At 38.5% G+C, this 22662-nt stretch overlaps 1 protein-coding gene across 2 annotated transcripts in view; it reads right to left on the bottom strand.

Annotated features, from left to right (window-relative positions):
- The window catches only part of PRORP (protein only RNase P catalytic subunit), a 37480-nt gene that overhangs the window by 9563 nt on the left and 5255 nt on the right, over positions 1-22662 (bottom strand). For both annotated transcript variants that reach the window (XM_015631490.2, XM_015631491.2), the window contains exon 5: positions 12522-12629. In XM_015631490.2, coding sequence (XP_015486976.1) covers positions 12522-12629 — 108 coding nt within the window. The remainder of the gene's footprint in view (positions 1-12521; positions 12630-22662) is intronic.

The following is a 22662-nucleotide window of genomic DNA, read 5'->3' as shown; positions in this document are numbered from 1 at the left end:
CAACGTAAGGACTATATCTAAGCTCACAGGACAACAGACATTCAGGTAGAATGATATGATAACCAAGGAAACATCAGTAAATTAACAACCTGCAGCTGAAAAAAAGCATCAGAGTACAGCATGCAGCAAATGTCTATAACACAATTTTCACAATGCCTTTCTGCTTTTTCTCAGTAGTACTATTTTCCAGTTGCCTGCTACAGATTATTATACAGAGGTTATCTTCAAAACTTTTATATGCCTTTGGAAACGATTGTTCCAACAATAACCTTTGCAGCTCTTCACACATATAAATGCTTTAACAAACACTACTGAAATGAGTGGTGATTTCTCTGTGAAGATCAGAAAGAGGAAAATTTTGTTTAATATGAAAGAGAAAATATAAAATGTTCTTCCTCAAAAGTACAAAAATTAGCAGAAGCAAACTAAAGCATGAAGGTCTGAGATGGATGAGCAGCCACATGGTCAGAGTCAGACCTCTCTGTCCTGGGCCAATCATGAAACCAAGGCTTTCAGCAAGGAGGAACCTAGGATGGAATCTGTTTAATATTGCTAGGAGCATAACTGGTATTTACCAGACTGAAAAAACCCAGGGGATTTTCATATCCATCAGTACACCTTGCACTGCCAGTACCACGAAGCAGAGGTTCAACTGCCTCAGCTGGACCAAGGCTTACCTGGGCAATAAACTCAGTGTTCCTACAAAACCAACAAAAATCTGATGCAATGTAATGCAGCTGATGTCAAATGTGTGGGTCAGCATTGTTTATCTTACACACAAGGATTATTGTGCATCCTTGCAGACTCATGCCATTTTAATACCAGTAACACTGCCAGCAGTGTCCATGCCTGGAGATCCTAGGTAGTGGAAGTCTGAAAGCCCATCATGATAGCTAAAGTCCACAAGATCTAATTTTTGTACTTTGATGCTTTTCATGTAAGTAGCAGTCTGCAAAACTCAGCAGCTGGACACTGGGCAAGCCACTGTTTAATCTGAAGTATTGTTTTTTTACTCAAAAGATACAGCAATTTGACAAGTAGATAATACTGTCAGCTCCCACCAATTAATTATAGATGATATTTGCCATTTGTCTAAAGGCTCAGCCTCCTGGGAACAACTGGTTATACGAAAAACTTTGTATATTTAGCCATTTTTTTCCCCTTGTCAAGAGAAACAAGCTTGAGAATATGAAAATATGAGCACCAGAAAGGTTTGGGCAACAGAACTCAAACAAGAGCCATTCCCAAGCCCCAGCCCTATTTCATAAAAGGTTCTATGTTTTAAAGCAACTTTTGGCTTGGGGACTCAGAATTACAGTTTCCAGGTGTCTATATGACTGTATCAGCCAGCACTTTTGAGGAATTATGTTGCATCTTTCCCTCTTTTGTCCATTTCCCTGCCAAAGACACAGAACTCTGGAGCAGCCAGGGCTGAACATCAGTGCTCAAGACAGAACTATAATTTCAGAAGCGTTTTGTTTACCAAATTTATCATATAGTAAATGGTTAAAACTGTGTTTTATATTACTGGTTATGTTAACTAGGCTGGTGGACTAAATAGGCTTGTGGAAATGAGAGTGGGTGGGATGACAAAAAAGAAATCCCTAACCTATAGCATTCAAATTTCTGAAAGCCCATTTGGGAATGCCCATTCAATGGAAAGTTAAGATATTTCACTGTTTAAGGCATGATATGCAGATACATACATACAAACTAGAAAAGAAAATGTCAAAACCCTCCCATTCTTTAAGACACTTCCTCTCACTATTGAGACTTATGGCCATTTCACATAAACAGATTTAAACAGCACAGTGTTTTACAGAGACATCATGACTTCTGATGATGAAAGCAGCATAGGGACATTAATGTTAGATAAGCCCAGGTAGCTACCCCTCTTAAGAAGCATAGTAAATCAACATCAAATCAACATCATTAAGACTGCCTGGTTCTGCTCTATGATTACTTGCAACCCTCTAACTACTACTTCATTTTATTTATTCAAATGTGTGGCAACTTAGGGCTGTGGTGGAAGAAAATTTCTATCAATCAATCAATCAATCAATCAGTAGTATAGGTAGTATTCAAGAAATAGGTATTCCACTGTACTTTTCTTAAGCTTGCACTGAGTGTAGAAGCCAAAACTCCAGAGAACCACAGCTCTAACAAACACCTGCATCATACTTACACTACTTTATTTTTTTTTAAGTGTACAATGTAAGCCCTACCTAGTTTACCAAAGTATCACACAATTAGGAAATAAACAAGGAGAGAAGGCATCAGCAAGGTTGATCTTCCCACACTGGTATCCACATAAGTCAGGAACAACTTCTGAGTAACAACTACTGCAGAACTTGTGGAAGTGAACTGGCTTTGTGCTGCTGCTAGAGAGCTTAAGGTACACACAACACAGCTTGCTCAGCCATGTCAACTTGACTCCTTGAAAGCTCAAGACTCAAAAATTCAAAATATTAGAGGCAGAAGAAATGTTACTGTCAACTCACTGCTTTCTTTTTTCCCACTCATAGGAGAGAGCAGGTGAATGGATAAATGCTGGACAGTAAGGACAGACATAAGCATCACTATGCTGATTTATCAAAGAGGTATGTTGGTATCAACAATATGACAGAAGCACAGGTCCAGTTTTGACAGTCACTACAGGAAGCATTGTGCAAAGACAGGACAATAGAACTGCTGGAAATGGTAGAAACTATTCAGAAAAATTAGAAAAAGGAGTTAATACTTCACAAAACTGGTTGGAAGATAGAGTACCTAGTGTTTACATAATTTTGACAACCTCTTTAGCTTCTGACTCACTGTAATTCAGTGCATATTTCCAGCTAGGACTGTGAAAAGAACTATTCAGGTAATTAAAGAACTGACCAGTGAAAAATAAATCAGGAAGAAACAGCATCACAAGCTAGTATCTCTGTGAGGAAAAGAAAAATCAGTAGATGCATGTAAAGATTAGAAGGAAATATATAAAATACTTGAAATAAAGAATTTCTCATTAAAAAAAGGTTTCCTAACAATGATATGGGGCAAACACTTACAAGGCCAGAGATAAAACATTCAAAGTGATTTTAAAATGTAATTTTGGGGGATCATATTTAGGAAACAATAATTACAGAATAGAAGATCTGAATGTTTATTTTATGGAATGTACAGAAAAATGAGAACACCAACACAAATGATGTTTTATAAGGTTGTTTCTTCATCTACTGGTTTGCAAGTATTAATTTTTAAGATCTTGATTTAGGCTTTTTTCTTGGAGGACAGGAGTGAAGATTTCTATTGTATAACAGTTACTTTCCTGAAAACTTGAAGAACAGCAGCAGCAAAGGTAGCCATAGTTATCTTATTATGTCCTTGGTACTGGTTTTGTTACTATATCACCCCTGTTCCTCACAGGATACCAAGCAGCAAAATTGTTTACAAGTCTCAGCATGTACAATACCAGCTTAATGGCACAGTTCTGGTAGCAGTCCTCAGAGAAGTGACAGGTATCTGAATGAGATCTCTTTATATTAACACAAGTAAACGTATTAGTTTAATCTAATTTGATCTAATTTAGATTAATACCACAGATAAAGGTTTAAGTCTGAATTAGCATGGGGACTATTTTATTTTGACTCTTGTTTTTTTTGCCTTGCCTCATTTCCCCTCCCTTACTTGGAAGAAGTGCACAAATGTACCCTTAAACAAAATAAGTAAAAAGTAGAATTTGGATAGCCTCTTCCATGTCTGTATCTGATGTACAAAATCAATACTGGCAAAAGGTGAGGTTTGCATTAAGAAGTGTTTGATACAGAATGTCACCTCTAATGGGCAACAGTATTTTGGGTAAGAAGAGTTTCTACCATTTTTCAGAAGTTCAGTTTGAAGCGGGAATTCTTGTGAATTGGTTTTAAGCAAGAATACTGCCAGCATGATTGTCATCCGCAGAATGGAATTTGAATTCTGGTGAAATTGTCTCCTAGATTCAAATAGGAGTTCCTATCTCCATGGCCCAGACAACACAAAACAATCAGTTTACGAAGAGATTTAGATTAAAAGCTGTGGACAATTGTACTTGATTTCCTATGAGTCTAGATTTAAAAAAAAAATAAAATTACTTTAACTTGAGTTTTAAATTTCATTGCAGGTTATAATAATTTAATAATCTCAATTTAAATATATTTACTTATATATAAATGTCTCTTCCAATCCTGCTTTACAAATAGAATGCAGCTAGAGAAAAAAAACAACAAATGCACCTTAATGGATTGTTTGATCATTAAACATCATATCAATATGTAGAGATCCCTAGGAATAACATACTGTTCAAAAAACTCAGGCTTTCAGAGCTTCATAAATAAATCCAAATGGACTTTAGGCTTTTGTTACGTTGCCCCCTTTCGCCTTCAGGTAACACAACTTTCAAATATGTTTTTCTTCCTACTTTTATTAGAAATAGCACATTAAACGTAAAAGCCAAATGTGAACCAAAACTGGTTGCTTTTCAAATATATAAATAAATCCAGGTGTACATGAATGAACACAATCATTGTCCTGAGGATTACCTACGATGCACTTCTCACACTCAAATTAAATATTTATTCTTACGGAGAATTGGCCTATAGTAACCCAGCCTTCATATTTTCTGGCCTGCTTCCCGTAGCTTCTCACTACTATAGAGACTTTTCATATGAGAATCACTTCTAAAGAAGCAGCTCAGTTCCCTAAAGACCAGGTTTCCAATTTGAGGTCCAGCACACTTCTTACTGCCACACTGAAAACAATTCCATGATTTCATTAAGCAGTTGAGCTGCACAAAGAAAACCCCTGTGTTGTGGTTTCTAAGGGACAAGTGAAAACAGTGAGATAGAAACTGATCCAGTTGAGAAGACATGCTCATTTGACTTAATCACATAGATTTTAGCAGCACTCCTCTACAACATACAACAACCAACCCGTGTGCTACAGTTACCAAGTTCACTGGGACATGAATGATGCATCAAGGCAGGCTCACTGCCCTGCTGAATTTCAAGCTTACATTCCTAGTGATTAGAAGAACCTTATTATGAAAGATGTAATGCAAATTCACTAATTTAAAAAAAAAGGTATGCTTGGGTGCTCCTATACTTATATTAACTTTTTATTTGCTATTATCATCAAATACAAAGGTAAAAATCATAAATACCAGATAGAAACCAACAGAGATAATTCATTTAACCATATGGGTTTTATTTGTATTACAGCCAGAAAAAAAAGGTTGCCAACAGTAATGGGAGGCAACACCAGGAAGAATCTGACTCTGAGAGAAAGTAACATGCAGAACCTGTCTAATTGCCTGATTGTCAGATTTATTTAACTTGATCAATTTCTCCGGCTCTATTCTCACCAGGAAATGCAAAACTAGAGTGGAAATCTCTGAAAGGAAGGATTATTGCTTACAGCCAACTGATGAGGCATTTATTCAGGGAATCCTGTCAGCTTCCCGTCCTCCACTTCACAATGTTGGGAATTTTTAACTTTTGAAAAAGTTTCCCCTGTATTCACAAATAGCCAGTCAGACTTTGTGCTTCCCTTCTTAAGATGTCTCATCTGCCCCCTACTCTCCTGTCCCAGTGTGGCAGAAGCAGTGAGGGACATTGGAGCATACCGTTATGGGAAGAGCCAGACTTGGTGGCTCAAGGTGCGCAGGCAATGCAGGCATTTCCTCAGTAGAGGCATCCATGCCAACCAGCTGTAGGAGTACTTCTGGAACCTCTGACAGACTGATGTCCAACACATCTTCACTTACAGTGTATAAATATACAAAGCTGAATATATAAAATGTTCTTTTATTTCTCTTTTAGCCACAATCAGGAACTGCTAGGTTTCAGAAGAGCTGCAGGGATAGAAGAACTTGCAGGCCAAGCCTTCCCTCTGGATTTCACTGGCAACTGAGTCTATCTCCTTCACCTCTCCTGGGAAGCTTAACAGCCTTCTTCTTCTGCATCTGGTGACCAAAATTCTTGAGCTTGATCTGTGCTATTTTAGGATGGCCCCAATATAGAAGGAGACCGGGAAGATTTCAGCAGATTGATATTGATCTCTGAGATGTGTCTTCAGAGAAGAACTGAGTTCTTCTGCTGGAATACCCAAGGAACCCCCAGATGAGATATGGATGCAATGCTGAATATTTCAATCATGAATCTCTAACACTATAAATGGGAGAAGTTTCAAGAGTACCCCTTACTGCTTGAACTTCTTTCTCTTCTAAGATCATGTTATACAGATGGTGAAGGTGATTTTCAGTGAAAACACCAAAAATCTTCATCTTTACGGTTTGTGGAATACTTACAGGAAATGAAAGTACAGGTCTAAAGCATGAAACACATATTGCAAAGATAAAAATCTCTCCAATCTTGAGCAACCGGACAAATGTTTTGTTATAATGGAAATGCAGACTTGAACCACCATTAGAAGGCAGGAAAAAAAAAGAGATGGAGAAGGCTGAGAGCAAATGAACAAACACGTCTGACTGCTTTGTTGAGTGGTAAGACAAGAGGTGGTCAGAGGCAGAATTGATGAACTGTCACAGCATGACAAATAAGACCTCTGTTGGATGTATTGATTCTAAACAGAGAATGACTCATGGATCTACTTCATTCTTGCTTCATTTGCAGACAGTAAAGTACTTGAACAAATCACAGATGCTGCCAAAGTCAGAGAAGAAAAAAATTCTTTCCCATGGAAGATTTTTTTGGGGTCAAATTTATTAATATCTGCTTGTTTTGTAGGACAGCTCATATGATAGAGCTAATGTTTTGTACAAAGTACCACTGTCTCAGTAACTGTACAGATGATCTTTTATGCATGTTGCACAGTTAAGACTGACTTGAAGACTTGTAAAGATTACCACATAAAAACCTGAGCATACCAGTATGTGTATTTGTCAGCTATATGTATATATACATATACATGTATGCACAGGAGCTAATTTTTTTGTGTGTTTCATGGCCCCAAAAACAGTTTAGTAACTAGTACTCAGGAGAGAAAGTTGTATTCACTATTTGTCTCAAACACTACAGGCACCAATATATTTTTTGCTCTTCTTGTTTCAACATAGAGCACTTATAGGCATTAAGCAGAGATTGGAAAGAAGCAAAATTATGTTTCAAAATTGATTTGGGTTATTAAGCCAAGAGAATTGTGAGTCATAGATGCCTTGGTTTTGTTTTTTCTTACTTTTTAAAATTTTGCCTTAATTCGAAGAGTTGGGGTTTTTTTTTGTCTTGATAATTGTCTTTATATTTGGAAAATAAGCCCTGCAAATTGAATGAAGTACATACCAAAGCAATGGTTCTGAGCTGAACTCACAAAGCGTAATTCATCAGGGTTCTTTAATTCTGTGGCCAAAGTTGGGTTTCCTCAAAAATTTAGCAGGATCATTCACGACTTTCCTGAAGACTACTACCCTAGGTCCTGTTTTTCTCCCTTATCTTGATGAAACATTTTTTTCATTATCAGCTTTCCTTTCAAGACTGCAACCTCTCTCTACCCACTCTTTTCTCTACTGCTAATGTAGCCAGGAGTCCAGGAATAACTACTACAGAACCACTAGAATAACTAAAATTATAGTATTAGTTATAAACATTGAATCTTCCTGTTAAATATAATTTTAGATCTTAAACATAAAGAAAAAGAAAATGCAATAATCTGTTTACATAAAACTATTACTACAGCAAAATTCACTTAGTCCCCTCCCAAATTCAGAGAGCAATCTCCACTCAACAAGCCTGCTGCTCTTTCCCTGGAAGAGACAAGAAACAGATGCAAAACATGAGGTGTCCCCTGCCCCTACCACAGAGCACTCCCAATTACAGCAGTCACAGCCTGGCTTTTTGTGACAGCCTGTGAGAGGTGCAGGAGGGCAGTTCTGGTAGCTTTCCTGCTGCCTGAGGCCAGAGATGTGGTATGCTGGCTGCTGCCAGCAGATTGGGATGGGAAGGGAGTGGAATAGCAAGGATCTGGCTTCCTCAGCTATTGTACAGGCCTACTGCAATTTATTTGGAAATTACACGAACTCATGTAGTCCATTTATAGAAGTGCTGACTAAGTTTAGGAGGAACCACTTTGAATTATCTGCCAAGAGCAAAAACTATTCCTTTGTGCATTGTCAGCCTTGAGTAACTCAATCTGGAACTATTTTACCAATTATTTAGATGTCTAAGTTTAATACAGAGGTTAGAGAGGGTAAAGTTAGGGCAGAGCTGACCTCAACTGCCAAACTGTTTGAAGAAGGGAATTGTGAGTTAGCTTTGATCCAACACACATTTGAAATATATGTTCAGTTACTTCTAACACCAGATGGGTACAGCTGAAAAAAAGGACCTGGCTGCATACTTAATTTACAACATACCGAACTCATTGTAAATTAAAAATAGCAAAATAGTCTTCAAACTGTTCTTGCAGATCATGCTCCCATACCCCTCTCTCACCTCCCACCCTGGTCCTCCACAGTTCAGAGGTAGCTGAAGCAGAGCAAAGTGCCTTCACTCCTCTTCCGCAAGCCAAGAACTGTCTCTAGAGTCTAGAGATCCTGCTTGCACTGGAATTCCCTCTCATTTCCAAGGAATACTTCTGCAGAAAATTGTCATAAACAGGAAAACATCCATTTAAGAATTATACAACAGTTTGTTAATAGGAGAAATGTGTGGAAATTCCCTCTCTTGACCTTTACAAAGTGAAAGGTGAGAGCACTACAGAGAGTACCAAATGTGATTGTGTTGGGTAAGGATTTATGTAATTAGATACATCTGGAGGAAAGGATTAACTACATGTCATGATACAGCCTGAATCAACTTTGCTTAGTTAAACTGCAAGGATATCTCTGTTTACAAACCACATGTTTGCAGTACACTGACTGACTCAGTCAGGCAAAACGCATCAGGTACAGCCTTAAACAGCAGCAGATGAGAAGGCTAAATGATTTTAGACTTTAGGAAGGTTTGGGATTTTTTTCCATTGTCTGAATTATATAGGAGAAATAATTTTAATTCTATAATATCTTTTAATAAGGAGTCAACTTTAATGTCTAATTTAAAATGCTACAGTAAGGAAGCAAAGGGTTGAAAGTAGGTGCTGTCTGATGTTGCAGTTTTGCAGTCACTATATGTACACTGCCTTCAAATCAAATAGTCTCACCATTCCCAAAAATCTTTGTTCCAATCTTCATGCTGCCTCATTTTTGCCCCTCCGCAAGATGCCTAAGGCATGCTAAATGGAATTACAAATGTTAGGCTGTCTGAAACAGAGAGGAATATTTCATCAATGTTTTCTTATTTTAATCATATAACTAAGAGTTAGCTAGAGCTCCAGAACAGCTGCATTTCTGGAAGCTAAATCATGAAGTTAAACAGTACTTTTTGTTAAATTTAAATTAAGACCAGAATGCACTTAAATTACCATGTTTTTGTCACATAAATCTTAGGCTTTCTCCTATGTTTAACAAACCCCTTTATTTTGCCATTCTCTCTAAATCACATAAGGGACTTAAAAAAAGCTAATAATTTGCAAGTAGTAGCACTTAAGAGTGTGTTAGAAACACAGCAACAATCTCATTTCTCTTTCAACCACACTGCATACTAACTACATACAGTAATAGAGAAGTCTATAAAACAATATCCTGACTGGGCCTAACAACTGCAGTAATGAACCTGTGAAAAAAACACAGACTGACCCATACCTGAAAATTCAAATTTAGCTTTTTGACACATAAAATAATTTAGCTTTTGACAGGTGGGACAGCTTTAACACAGGTTCTCAGAAACACTGCTCATTTACTACCTCTCTAGGCAAGCAGAAGTCACAACATACCTCTCTTCTTCAAAATGGGACTGTCATGCTACCCTAGCCAGCCAGCTTTACCTCAGTAGCTTTCACTCTTGGCTTTTTCCATCCTTTGTGCTCTGCCTCCTAATTCTCTCAGGTTATTTCTCCTCTCCATCTTCTCAGTTTGGCACTGTGTTTCCCCATGTAGACTGAATAACTTAATAAGACAGGCTGTAAATGCCCCATATGTGCCACTCCACATTTCCCATTTGGCTGTCACAGGTGTGAGGATAGAAGCCTCCAGAAGAGGAAGTTTTGTGGCAGAGTCAGCCCTCAAAGGACAGACTACAGCATTCATGGAGGTCAGCATTCACAGATGGGTGACTACTTGGCAGCAACACCCCTAACCAGAAAAGCAACACATGAACAGATTACTGTGGCCTTCCCTTCCCTCGTCTGAAAGAAGTCTGGAGACAGAAGAAAGGATTACTCTGCTTTGTGGGTTTCTTTCTGTTTTCAGCAGTCTTGATAAAAAGAGTCAGAAAACAAGAATATATGCTTCTTGTCAGAAGTATCCAAAATAAGAACAAAGACACAGTCCTTTTTTGACATGTTACAACACAGAAGTTCAGAATCATGAAGAAATAAAACAAGACCTTCTAGCATCCAGCATGATCATGCATTTAAACTATGTTTCTACTTGGAAAAAACTATAAACTCAATAGTTAATACTGTGACTGTGTATAATGACATCTAGCATTAAAAAAAAATTAAAAGTGTCTCACTTAATTGAGAGGATCAATGCAGGGAAAATTTTCTCTCTTCATCTTTAGTAGTCCATGGGTCTTTTGGGAAATGAAGGAGCTATTTTGTTGTTTAGAGTGCAAATATACATTTCCCACGCCAAAACAGGTACTATTCAGCCACTGAGTATCTACAGCTCTATGGCAGAAATAATGGGCAACTCCAATCTTTCATCTAATGACTCCATACTCCCAAAAACACATATCCAGAAAATCCAGAAAAAAGGAGCAGCAAAGGACTGGTAGAAACCCCAATGACTAACATTTCTTCTGCATGACAAAATGTAATTATCATTCACAGCAACATAACTCTTAGGACAAGGACATTTTAGTTAAGAGAACCTTCTTCTAGAGATAAGCTGGGGCGAGCCTAAGTTACTGTTCTGTTGTGTAGGAAGGAAAGGCAGGTCTACCCAAAATCCTCTAATCAGTAAACAGCTGGGATTCAGGAAAAATTTGACCTGTTCCTATCTGGAAATGAAATAATATATTAAATAAATGAAATAATATAATGAAAGTTGATGCTTCCACACAGTCCTTTAGAGCTCTTGGAGCCTTTTGAGTCATGGATCCCAAAGGCCTTCCATTACAGCCCAAGTTAAGGAGCAACTCAAAGGTAATTTATGCTGTTCAGCATGCTAATACCTCCTAGTAAGATTTCTCATCAGAAATCAGGAGTAATTATCTGCCAAAACCAGGTTGGCTCCTTGCTCAATTGCCTCCAGTTTCTACAAACCATACAGAATTCTATTTACAGCTCCCACAGTGGGGAAGGCATGCACTGAGGAAGGACATTAATTTCTCTTCCTCATCTTTGGCAGCACAGATCTCTTTCTAGATGTTAAAACATTGTGCCACTACGTTCTGCCTGGAATTCTTTTCAGATAATCAAAACTCCCTCCCTAATTCCACCCAAACAACTTGTGAATTTTTTTTCTGTTTTTGTAGTAAGTGAAGTACCCTCTTTGTGAGACAGTATCTCATGAAACTACACTGCCACTCTGAAACATCTTTCAGCAAGTTTCAGCAAGGAGTTTCAAGCAACCTCCCTAGCTCACTTTTATCTACATATATGAGAAAATACACTACTTCTGAACAATAGCTTTAAAGTAATTCTTAGAATAAAAATATATTTCTTGCAATTACTAAAAGTGAATTTCTTCTTTTTTTATCAATTACCAATCTCATTTATAAATTCATTTTAATTTTGAGAGTGTGAAAATTTAAATTCTGGCTTTGGAGTATGTGTGAGCAACTACTTTGCTACTCCTAATTTGAAGTAAATTTGATTGACAAAAAAAGCCAAATACCTTAAGCCAATTCTTAGTGAAATGCTACAAGGGAGTACCAAGAATTCTCAAACTTAGGTATTGACAAAGGAGCAGGATTTTTCTTCTACAAATCAAGTGGAAAGAACTGAAACCAGTTTGAGCTGTCCTTGTCAAACAGGACTCAAGTTTCAAATCAATAGGGAGTGCAATAATGTTTAATTCTGTACAGGATGTGGTTTGAACCAAGTAAGGGGTAATTTTAATGACAACTTTTACCACTGTAACTATAATAATTTTTTTACACAGCAGATTTACCCTCTTCCCCCAAATCCCTACTATTACGAAAACTTAAACAATCACATAGTGTTTGTGTAACAATGTTATTATTGATACCTTAGCTGTAACTATAAACATTGGCTACATGAGGAAATGTATGACATTTTACAGCTAATACAGACAAATATATAAGAAGAACAATCTCCCCACTAGTAATTTTTAATTTGTGAAACCTAGATAACTCTTTGAACTTCATTATAATGTGCTACAAAGTATTTGCTCATTTTCTCTAGAGGATAACTAATAATGAGGCACTCACAGTTTTATAATCAGTATACACAAAACACTTAATGAATATTTAACCAGCACTTACATTTTCACACTGCATCCTTCTGGATTTTATGTGGGAAACATTGAGTCCATCAATAACAATATCAAACGGAAGTCGATTTTCCACAAATGCTTGAAAGGCCTCAAATTCCTGAAATAAATAAATAAATAAACACAGGGGAATAATAAGTTGAGTTTAACAGAAATAAATTCCATTCAATTTTTATTAAAAAAGGAAACAAAGCCCAAATGTCTCACTTTTCCTTTGCTGGCTACACTTCACATCATTACTTGCTTATTTCCTAAAACAACCACATCAAGAAAACCCACCCCATCTTTTAAGCCATAAGTCTTAGACTGGATACATCCAACAAAACCATTACAACCAAAAATTACATTACAACTGAAAACCAAAACTTTACAGTTATCCAGATTTTCAAAATTACAATCTGAACTGTACAATTCTATGAAGATGCATGCTATAGCTATTGTCACACAGCAGCTGCTGAACAAAGCAACTTTACAATCCAGTAGACAGTTTCACTACTATCTCTTAACATATCCAAATGTAAAATAATGATCATACTTAGGTTTTCTGGAAGAATTATGAAATCTCTGAATGCCAGTCAATATTTAAATAAACATCCATTTACAAAGACAGTACTCCGTTTGTGAGAAACACGTGGCTTTAAGGCTAAAACCATGAACTTTCTTACAAGGTCAGAACTGTAATGCACTGATTGAGCAAAACATCCAGTTTTTCCCTCATAAGGAAACCACAACTACTTTAGGTTTGAGAGTCCATAAGAGAAGAACAGACTACAAAGCTGTAATAAAATCTTCAGGAATTTCTCCCTTGATTTTTGAGGAAAGATTTAGTAGGCTTTTTTGCAGACACTTGCGTAAGATTTCTACTTTTTCTTTCTGACTGTTTTTAATAAGAACTCTGTATTATCCTGATGGGCAGTGACCTAGTTGTATAAATTACCTTTATAGTAACAAGTAAGATTTATTTATCACTGACAGAGCTTTCACAGTCCAGGCTATAAATTAACTTTCACAGGAACTCAAAACAATTAATATTTCATGCCTTCTGCAAAGGATTCAAGACGTACTCTTCTAATCTTGCCTTCTTCCATGTAGCAATATGGCAACATATGTCTAAATAAAAAACCACTGCCATGGCACCCAAAAACATATACAGAATAGACAATTCTTCCTTGAAGAAATTAAAGAAATAATTCATTTTTCCAGAAAATAGAACGCTGTCAGGCACTAACAATTAATCAAATTCAGCTGGAATGCTTATGACAAATTATATTAGGAAAAGGGTTACTTGTACTAAGAGTACACACCAAATAAGACAAGATGGGTCACTCAGCTGTTAAAATTTCAGGAATGATTTCCAGGTGAACAAAGGTGTACCAGTCAAAACCACAGTGATAAGAATACAGACAACACAGGGCTTAACCTAGCACCCTAGGAATCAATCACCATTTATGTGATCTTTCACTTCTTCATGGCTTAAATAAATGTTACTATTGAGAAAGAATAAAAAGCTGGACAAGGAAATTATCATCTAAAACAAAAATAAATTGTTGGCACTTGTGAAGTATTTTCCCCACCTCCCTGCCCTAATCTCAATGTATTTTCCATAGGTGAATAAAAATTTCCATTTTTCCATTGCCATCTGGCAGGAACAGCAAGACACAGAAGGAAGTCACTAGGAAAGGCAGCAGCAGGGATAGCAGGTAGAAACAAGTGCAAAACCAAACAACATGGATGACTTTTGGGCTTACACCATCCATGGACCTCTCCATGGTTCAAAATCTGGCGAGTCATCACTGCAATACTGAATGGCTGTCTGAAATGTGGGAGAGATGACAAGAAGCAAAAGACATGCAACCCAAATGAAGGTAAGATAGAAAAGCACTGAGACAAAGATGAGTGAAAATAGAACAGATAAAAAGTGGAAGTAGGTGAAACATGTGGTAAACACTCCAACACAGAATTATTTTCTCAATTCTAACAAATGGCAATATTATTTGAAGTAACATAGTTACAGTCAAGCCATTTTTAAGAAGGAAACTGTACAAGTAATCTTGTCTTTATGGGCTCAGTTCAATGCAAAACAAATCCTTTGCAGAGAATTTTGCAAGTAGTATTTTAAGTGGCACTGGTTATAGAGCAGTTCCTGAAAAGGTGGTTTTCCCTGATGGGCAGAGTAGACTATTTTGTTCAGGGAATACTACATCATGAGTTGGGGAAACACCAGAGGAATTCAGTAGGACTGCACACTCCTCTGCCCACTCTGCTTGGATCCCTCTCCTCTCCCAGAAGAGATGGTGCAGGGCTGCCAGAAGGGTCCTGCTGAGAGGCACCAGGATAGGCTCAGAACTCCTCAGAAAGCCATCTCCTGGCTCTCTGGGATTTACTCCTGGAGCTGGGGAGATGCTGCAGCTTTTTGTGTGTCATTCCTTTGGCCACTGCATGTTTCCATACTATCCCCTCCTGTCCATGTCTCCTAACATTCTCAAGAGATGCCTGACAGACAGCATGCTCTGCCAGCCTCCCAGATCAGCTCAACTGTTTTGCATCTCTATGACTAAACTGCTAAACAGGGAAAGAAGGTTTGCTGGTGGCAAGAAGACTTATTCAGGCAGGAAAATTAGGAGTTAATAGCAAAGTGCAGAAGACAAATGGCCAATTTTAATTCATGTCACCAAATACAGAAGACTCCAATAAAAAGCCTCAGACAGACTAAAAATCCCAAGGGTCAGTTCATTTTCTCCTCACCATCCATATTTCTCCAGCAACACACAAGACCGTGTTCCTTCCTTTTCCAGAAAAAAAATACATTTAGAATGACAGAGAAGTTCTTCTCCCCTGAGAGACAGTTTTTGAGCTGCCATATTTCTCATCCTCTCTGGACACAGGGAAGGAAAAGGGCGAAGCCTGGAAATAAGCAGCAGGCTATCTCATCCAGACATCATACAAATGCCCAAAGACTTCCACTGTAGAAGTGTGCTGGGTCTGGCTGAGCTGGAGTTAACGTTCCCCACAGCAGCCCTCACAGTGCTGTGTGATGCACAGGTAGCTAGAAAGGTGTGGGTAACACACCAGTGTTCTGGCTATTGCTGGGCAGTGCTCCCACAAGATTAAGGCTGTGTCTCCAACATTACCCTCACCAGTAGGTGGGCAAAATCTTGGGAGGGGACATAACCAAGACAGCTGACTCAACCTGACCAAAGGGATAACCCATCCATATGACACCTCCTCATAACAACATCCAGCAGAAAGAAGGGGGCAAGGGGAGGGCATTTATTTTTATGACCTGTGTTTTCTGGAGCAACTGCTATGCATACTGATACTCTACTTCCCAGGGAGTGGCTGGAGGAAGTAGAGAATAAATATTTTATTTTTCTCCACTTCTGCATGCAGGCTTTGCTTTTGCTTTAATAAACTGTCTCTATCCTCATTCACAAGTGTTTTTCCATCTCATTTTATACCCCTACTGGTCTTGTCCTGTTGAGCGGAGAGATAGAGCAGCTTGCTGGGCACCTGGTGTCCAATCAAGACCAACCCCCTACAAGAGAAAGTAGACAATTTAAATAATGCTGATATTTTAAGGATTGGGATTTGTCTGGATTTTATGCAGATCTTACTTCAGCCACAGTAGTAAACAGATGATTCATCCACAGTTCCCTAAAGATATCTGCCCCATTAGCTAACTGTTAGAAGGAATTAAAGGCTTTCTTTCTAAGCAGCGAATGAAGTAGAGCACAGCTGCAGTTAGGGTACAACTAATCAAGAGAACCCAGACATGATGGCCATCCATGCAGTACAAGGATGACATGAAGGTTACAGAATCATAGAATATGCTGAGTTGGAAGGGACCCACGAGGATCATTAAGTCCAACTGTTAGACCTTCACAGGACTATCCCCAAGAGTCAGGTTGGTTTAGGCAAAAAAAAGTGCAAGCTATTCCCGAAGGCTTATCCTTCCAAATGGAGACTGCAACGTGATCTACACACACCACACAGGTGGTGTACGCCACAGGAGCATTTACATGGAAACAGCTGCTGAACTAGGGGCACTTCTGATGAATTCCTTCAATAAGCCAACAAGTAACAAAACACATCTCTCTCTCTCCCCCACCCCCACTTCAGGTAAAAGCACCAAAACAAATACAGCAACCTCACACTGATTTCAAACTTGTTCTAACGGGTTCATTTCACGAAGCTTTTAAGGAAAAGTCCATTTTCCTTATGGACTCAAAAACATGACTCAAACTGAAGGAACTAAACTAAAAACACATTTTGTATTGCTTATTGACATGACCTTCCTTCCTTAAGGCTCAGTTTCTGCAGAGAAGTACTGCAGAACAGCAGGGCTGTTACCTCACTGCGGGACTTTCCCCCACACGCACAGCACAGCGCTCACAGTGGCTCTGGTGATATCCTGTTTCACACCATGTACAAAAGAAAAGGGAATTTTAAAAAACCCACCTGATCTCATTCATTGCCTTACTGGGAAAACAGGGGAATGCCAACTATTCAACCTTTAAATATTATTCACTGCGCCTTCAATTAAGAAATCTTTCCTTCAAAAACTGATACATACTGAATAAATCAATTGGAAAAAAAAAAAAAGCCAGCTATAACCAAACCCATGATGGAATTTATATTGATGTAAAGAATTGAAGAGTTTTAAATAATTTATTGTTTAATCACTAGGGTGTGGATGGATCAAGTCCATTCATATCTTGGCAAAAGCACAAAAAGTTGCATTTTTTTCTATTCCACACCAGCTGGATGGCTCATGCACTATTTCACCACCACCTTATACTGGTATGTACTGGTGCTGCCCCAGAACGGGTGTTTCCACCGTCTCCCTTTCCTCAGCCATTCATTCCTGGCTTTGTTCCCTACCGATGCACACGTTGTTAGCACACAGAGAAAGACTCAAGTAGGTGAACTCAGCCCATACAACAGTTTTTAGTCTGCACCAGTCCCCTGCTGAGGTTACAACACAGAGGACTGTCCTGGCATGAAAATGCAGCCAGGAAATGGAATGAGTGGTAGCAGGTGAGATTACTTGGATCACCTTTTCCCACAGGTAGCCCTGACTATGCTAAATTATGAAACAACATTTTATGAAAAGTAACTCTCAGCCTGGAATATTACAGCAGAGGAAGAGAGGTCGGTTGTAAAAAAAATAGAACTATAGGAATTATTGTTTGAAAAAGCAAGCAAGGAAAAAAAAGACTAATTTTGCTACTTTGAATAATTAATTTAAAGTTTTTTCTTTAAATAAATGTACCTTCAGACTTCAAGTCTGGTTTAAACAGCGAGAAGTATTTGAAAAAGCAGCAGTAAAAAATATGAAAATAGCATTTTTTGCTAAGACAATACTATTTCAGATTCTGTAAATACATTCATAGATTTATAGAACAGAAATATACATTTTTCTTCCCATAGCAGTGTATGGGAATCCCATAGATTACAAGCTTCAAAACCACAACAAAAAATGAGGGAAGGAATTAATTATTAGTAGTTACAGATACTATGTTAAACATGATAACAATAAATAAACATTTCAAAACAAAGAAAATACAGCTAAACAAGTAAGTCCTTTGGTAAGAGCAATGACAGTAATCCACATGAGTATTTTGAAATAATTTTAATGTCTGAAACAGTTCTAAGTGTATTACAAGTTTAGTATCACAGAAAAATTAAATCTCTCTAACATTTTTCTTCTCAAGTCCAAATAAGAAATATGTTGGCAACTAGAAAAAAAATCATGGCATTGGTCAAATTCTTGAACCATCCAAAATGTCTACTATCTAAATGCCAAAACCCAATGTAATCTAACGTACAAAGGAAATACATGAGCAAATTCAGAGAGGACTTATGAATACAAGAAAGGCTATTATGTTCCTGCCAATGCACAGAGTTCAAAAATAAGAATTAAAAACCCCACACTAAATCGTATTCAAATCACTGCAGAAAAGGCCATTTGTCACTTCCTCTAAACAATAAAGTTTTTGTTCACTTCAGGAATGGTGGAGAGACACTAGTTAAATTTAAAAATGCAAAACTACAATATTCAATATATATTTTTTCCAGAAGAAGTCACAATACTTTAATACTTAATACTTTGTACAGCAGAAAAAGCAATGTGTCCTCTCTTGTTAAATGACAATATCCTCAAGTGCAAGGAAAGAGCAAATTCTGATTAAGAGAATATTATACTGCACTGAAGCATAATGTAACTGCCCCTATTATCAAACAGGGTATATTTTAGAGAATTGAAAACATTTTAAAGTTTCATAAAATACAATGTTATGGGGGTTGCTTTGTTTTCAGCAATGTTTCTTGGTATCAGAAGAAAAACACAGGCATGAACATTAAGTGTGAGAAATAAAATTCAGCTGTCCAACTGAAATCCAGCCAGTTCTTTTTTTTAAGGCGCCTTGGTGGAGCACTCAAATCTATTTGTTGCTATGCCCAAAGGGTTTGAATACTTCCCCTACAGTTTGAAAGCTTGGAAATCCCCTTCAGACCCTTCTAAAAAGGACGGCTTTTCTCAGTATTGCATATGGTATCTCTATGTGCTCTGGGTTGCACACAATTCGTCCGGCCTCTGAGTTTACAAATAATCCCCGAGTCAGGAACTGCTGTGGCTGTAGCCTTTGGAGGAATGGTCAGTAACAGGAAGGTGCTTGCAGGCACTCACTGTGATGAGTGTGGTGCTGCCCATTCACAGCCTCTGCCCACTGCACTGCTGGTGCAGGACTCAGCTCACATCCATGGGAACAGAGGTAGAGAAGGTAAATGGCACACTTAGCCTGGGTTGTGGCACATACTGTGCCACATTCAGAACAGGACTGACACACACTCAAAGCTCTCTTTGGGTCACTTAGGCCTTTGGGGCAAAGAATGGAGTTGGAAGGAGAACCAGAGCTTTATAGGAAAAAAAAGTATCAATCTAAAAAGTAAGAGTTAGAACTTTATGTTCAAGGTTCCTTGGAAATAGCACTGCCTCATTTGGATGCAAGAGGACACTGAGGTGAATGGGCTACTTCCTCCTTGTTGTCCCCTTATGTTCTAGAAGAATATGTAAAATCCCTGCTTAGCCCAGATCTAGTGTGGGAATTCACCACAAACCCATCTCTTCCTGCCTTCTTGACAGCATATACACATCTCCCATAAGCTTCCTTCCCACTGCACAACAGCCCTTTCAGGCTTATCAGAGGTATGTAGGAGCCACAAAGGGAATGAAATTACAGAATTTGTGTAAACACCCAAGAGCAGCTGTGACATGAAAGCCACCACAGCAAAAGTTGATTCTGCCTCTCAGCATACCAATTATATCCTCTCAGGCTCAATGGCATAGCTCCCAATTAAATGCAGCCAGAGTAAACAAGCATCTGACAGAAAACATCATGTAGAAATTTGGTATGAAAGGTGACAATCTTATAACTGCTTCCTTTCTGTGGGAGCCTGCAAGGTTACAGCTTCCTGCATTTGATCATCACATGACATCCTGACAGACCTTCCAGAACTATGCATAAGGATCTGAATTGATGCCTATTTTTGATGTGTAACATTTCCTTATCACAATCAGTTTTACAGTTCATGCAGACCATCTTTTCCACATATTTGTAAACAGTGTACACTACCATTCTCATGTACAAACCTGTGTTGTTTGATTTTCTTTCCTAAAACTAATTACAAAAAAGACTTTTTTTTTTTTTTTCTTTTTAATCACTGCACAAGAAACTACTTTTTGGGGAATCCTCAACAAACCAAGTCTTTGCTCCTCATTTTCTACTCTGATCACATTTATTCCTAAGTGACAGAAATAAAGCAACGAAGCTGTTGCAAAACTAAGCCAAAAGACTATTCATCGGTGAAGAAAAAAAGAGATTCCAAACTGAATATATTCAATTGGAAAAAAATATTTAGAGTTCAAAACAACTCAAACCATTTCCCCAATTAATCATTTCACTGCAGGAAATACAGATGCACTAAAGAAAACTAGTTAGAAGAAAAGAAAACAAAGCTGAAGTTTCCTATTTGACTTACAGCCACTACAAAAAAGTGATTGACTGGAAAAGTAAATCTCCCCGCCTTCTCAGATATATTTGCTTACATCCTTATTTCAGCCTCATCACCTAGTTCCCCTCTGGAAGCCCCTGGCTGCAGAAGAAGTCACACAGTCTGAAATACCTAAAATGGGCAACATATTTTTGTCACCACATGCCTGCCTTTATAGCACAAGGACAACTAAAAAGTCCCAAATTTATTTCTGGAAACATCTGATACATCATGACACTGTTTTGACACACCCCCACATCCATGCTCAAAATTCACTGAGGAAGCAGACTTTAAGCTGTACAAACAACAGTAAACACACCAAGTTCATCTCCGTTCAGGGACTGCCTGCTGATATAGAACAGGAATGAGATCAACTTGAAACTAACAAGTAGGTGGTCCCAGAGTGATAAATGATGGAATTTCATCTATCACACAGACTAACAAAATCTACTGACATCAAAATTTAATATAGTGTATTGAGTCTTTTTTTTATTGCATTGTATTCATTTAATCAGTCAGGCTCGCACAGGAGGAGCAGAATTTCTACTGCTCTTCAGATTGTGTGTGAAGGTCTTGCTACCCAGAACTCCCTTCCTAAATCTCTCCATCTTCAACTGGTACTGCCAAACCAGCCCAGTCTACTTGACACATTTGAAATTTTCAAGCCATAAAGTGTTCAATAAAACACAGCCTTTTGTTTATTTTATGATATTACAGAACACCAGTACCTATTAAATACTTAAAATTACTGCTACATTTTTAAGGAGAATTTTATTCTCCTGTACAATTCACAACTAGATCAGATCAAAAGTCCTGAACTGAAAATAAAATCTGTATGGAAATTAGATGTCTGCACAATAGGCTGTATGTATTACAAACACCCCAAAACTGTTTCAAGTTTCTGTAACTGATAAACATGTTTAATGTCCATGCCTGCAGAAAGTCTGAAGAATAAACCTGGTGTCCTCTTCCATATTTTCAAATCTAGTGAAGAACTGAGGTGCTAGCTGCAGCAAACCCCCAGTCAATACTCAAAGATAAAGCAATCCTGGCCTGAGATGTGGTGTGGGCTCCATCTAGTGGGGCTCAGCTTTGTTCCATACTGCTACCACCAAATCTGTTATCTCCATACATATGTGTCAGAAATAGAATCATAGAATCATTAAGGTTGGGAAAAAAACCCAAAATCATCGAGTCCAACCTGTGACTGGTCACCACCTTGTCAATGAGGCCATAGCACTCTGCTCCATCCAGTTGCTTTTGAACACCTCCAGGGACAGTGACTCTACCACCTCCCTTGGCAACCCGTTACATGTTCTACACCTTTTCAGTTAAGAAATTCTTCCTCATGTCCAACTTCAACCTCCACTGGCACAGCCTGATGTTATCTCCTCTTGCACTGTTGCCAGTTGTCTGGGAGAAGAGACCAACCCCCAGCTGGCTGCAGCCTCCTTTCAGGCACTTGTAGAGACCAGTAAGGTCTCCCCCGAGTCTCCTTTACTCCATGTTGAACAGCCCCAACTCCCTCAGTTGCTCCTCCTATGACTTACACTCCAGGCCCTTGACCAGCTCCATTGTCCTTCTCTGGACATGCTCCAGCACCTCAATGTCCTTATGGTGAGGATTTGGACACAGGATTAGAGATGTGGCCTCACCAGAATTCTGTACTGGGGGACAATCACTGCCCTGGTCCTGCTGGCCACACTATTTCTGATACAGGCCAGGATGCCACTGGCATTCTTGGCCACCTAGGCACATACTGGATCATGTCCAACTGCTGTCAAGCAGCAACCTCAGGTCCTTTTCTGCTGGGAAGCTTTCCAGCCACTTTGTCTCCAGCCTGCAGCACTGCCTGGGGTTATTGTGACTAAAGTCCAGGACCTGACATTTTGTTGAACCTCATAGCTGGCCTTGACTCACTGATCCAGTCTATTCAGATCCCTCAAGAGCCCTTCTGCCTTCCAGCTCATAAACACTCCCACCCAGCTTGGTGGTGTCTGCAAACTTGCTGAGGGTGTGTTTGATTCCCTCGTCCAGATCATCAGCCAAGGTATGAAACAGGACTGGCCCCAGCCCTGAGC

The sequence above is a fragment of the Parus major genome, chromosome 5 (genome assembly GCF_001522545.3).
Source record: "Parus major isolate Abel chromosome 5, Parus_major1.1, whole genome shotgun sequence".
Taxonomy (NCBI): Eukaryota; Metazoa; Chordata; class Aves; order Passeriformes; family Paridae; genus Parus; species Parus major.
Note: the sequence above shows the minus strand (reverse complement) of the source record. Positions and strands in the feature narration are given on the sequence as shown.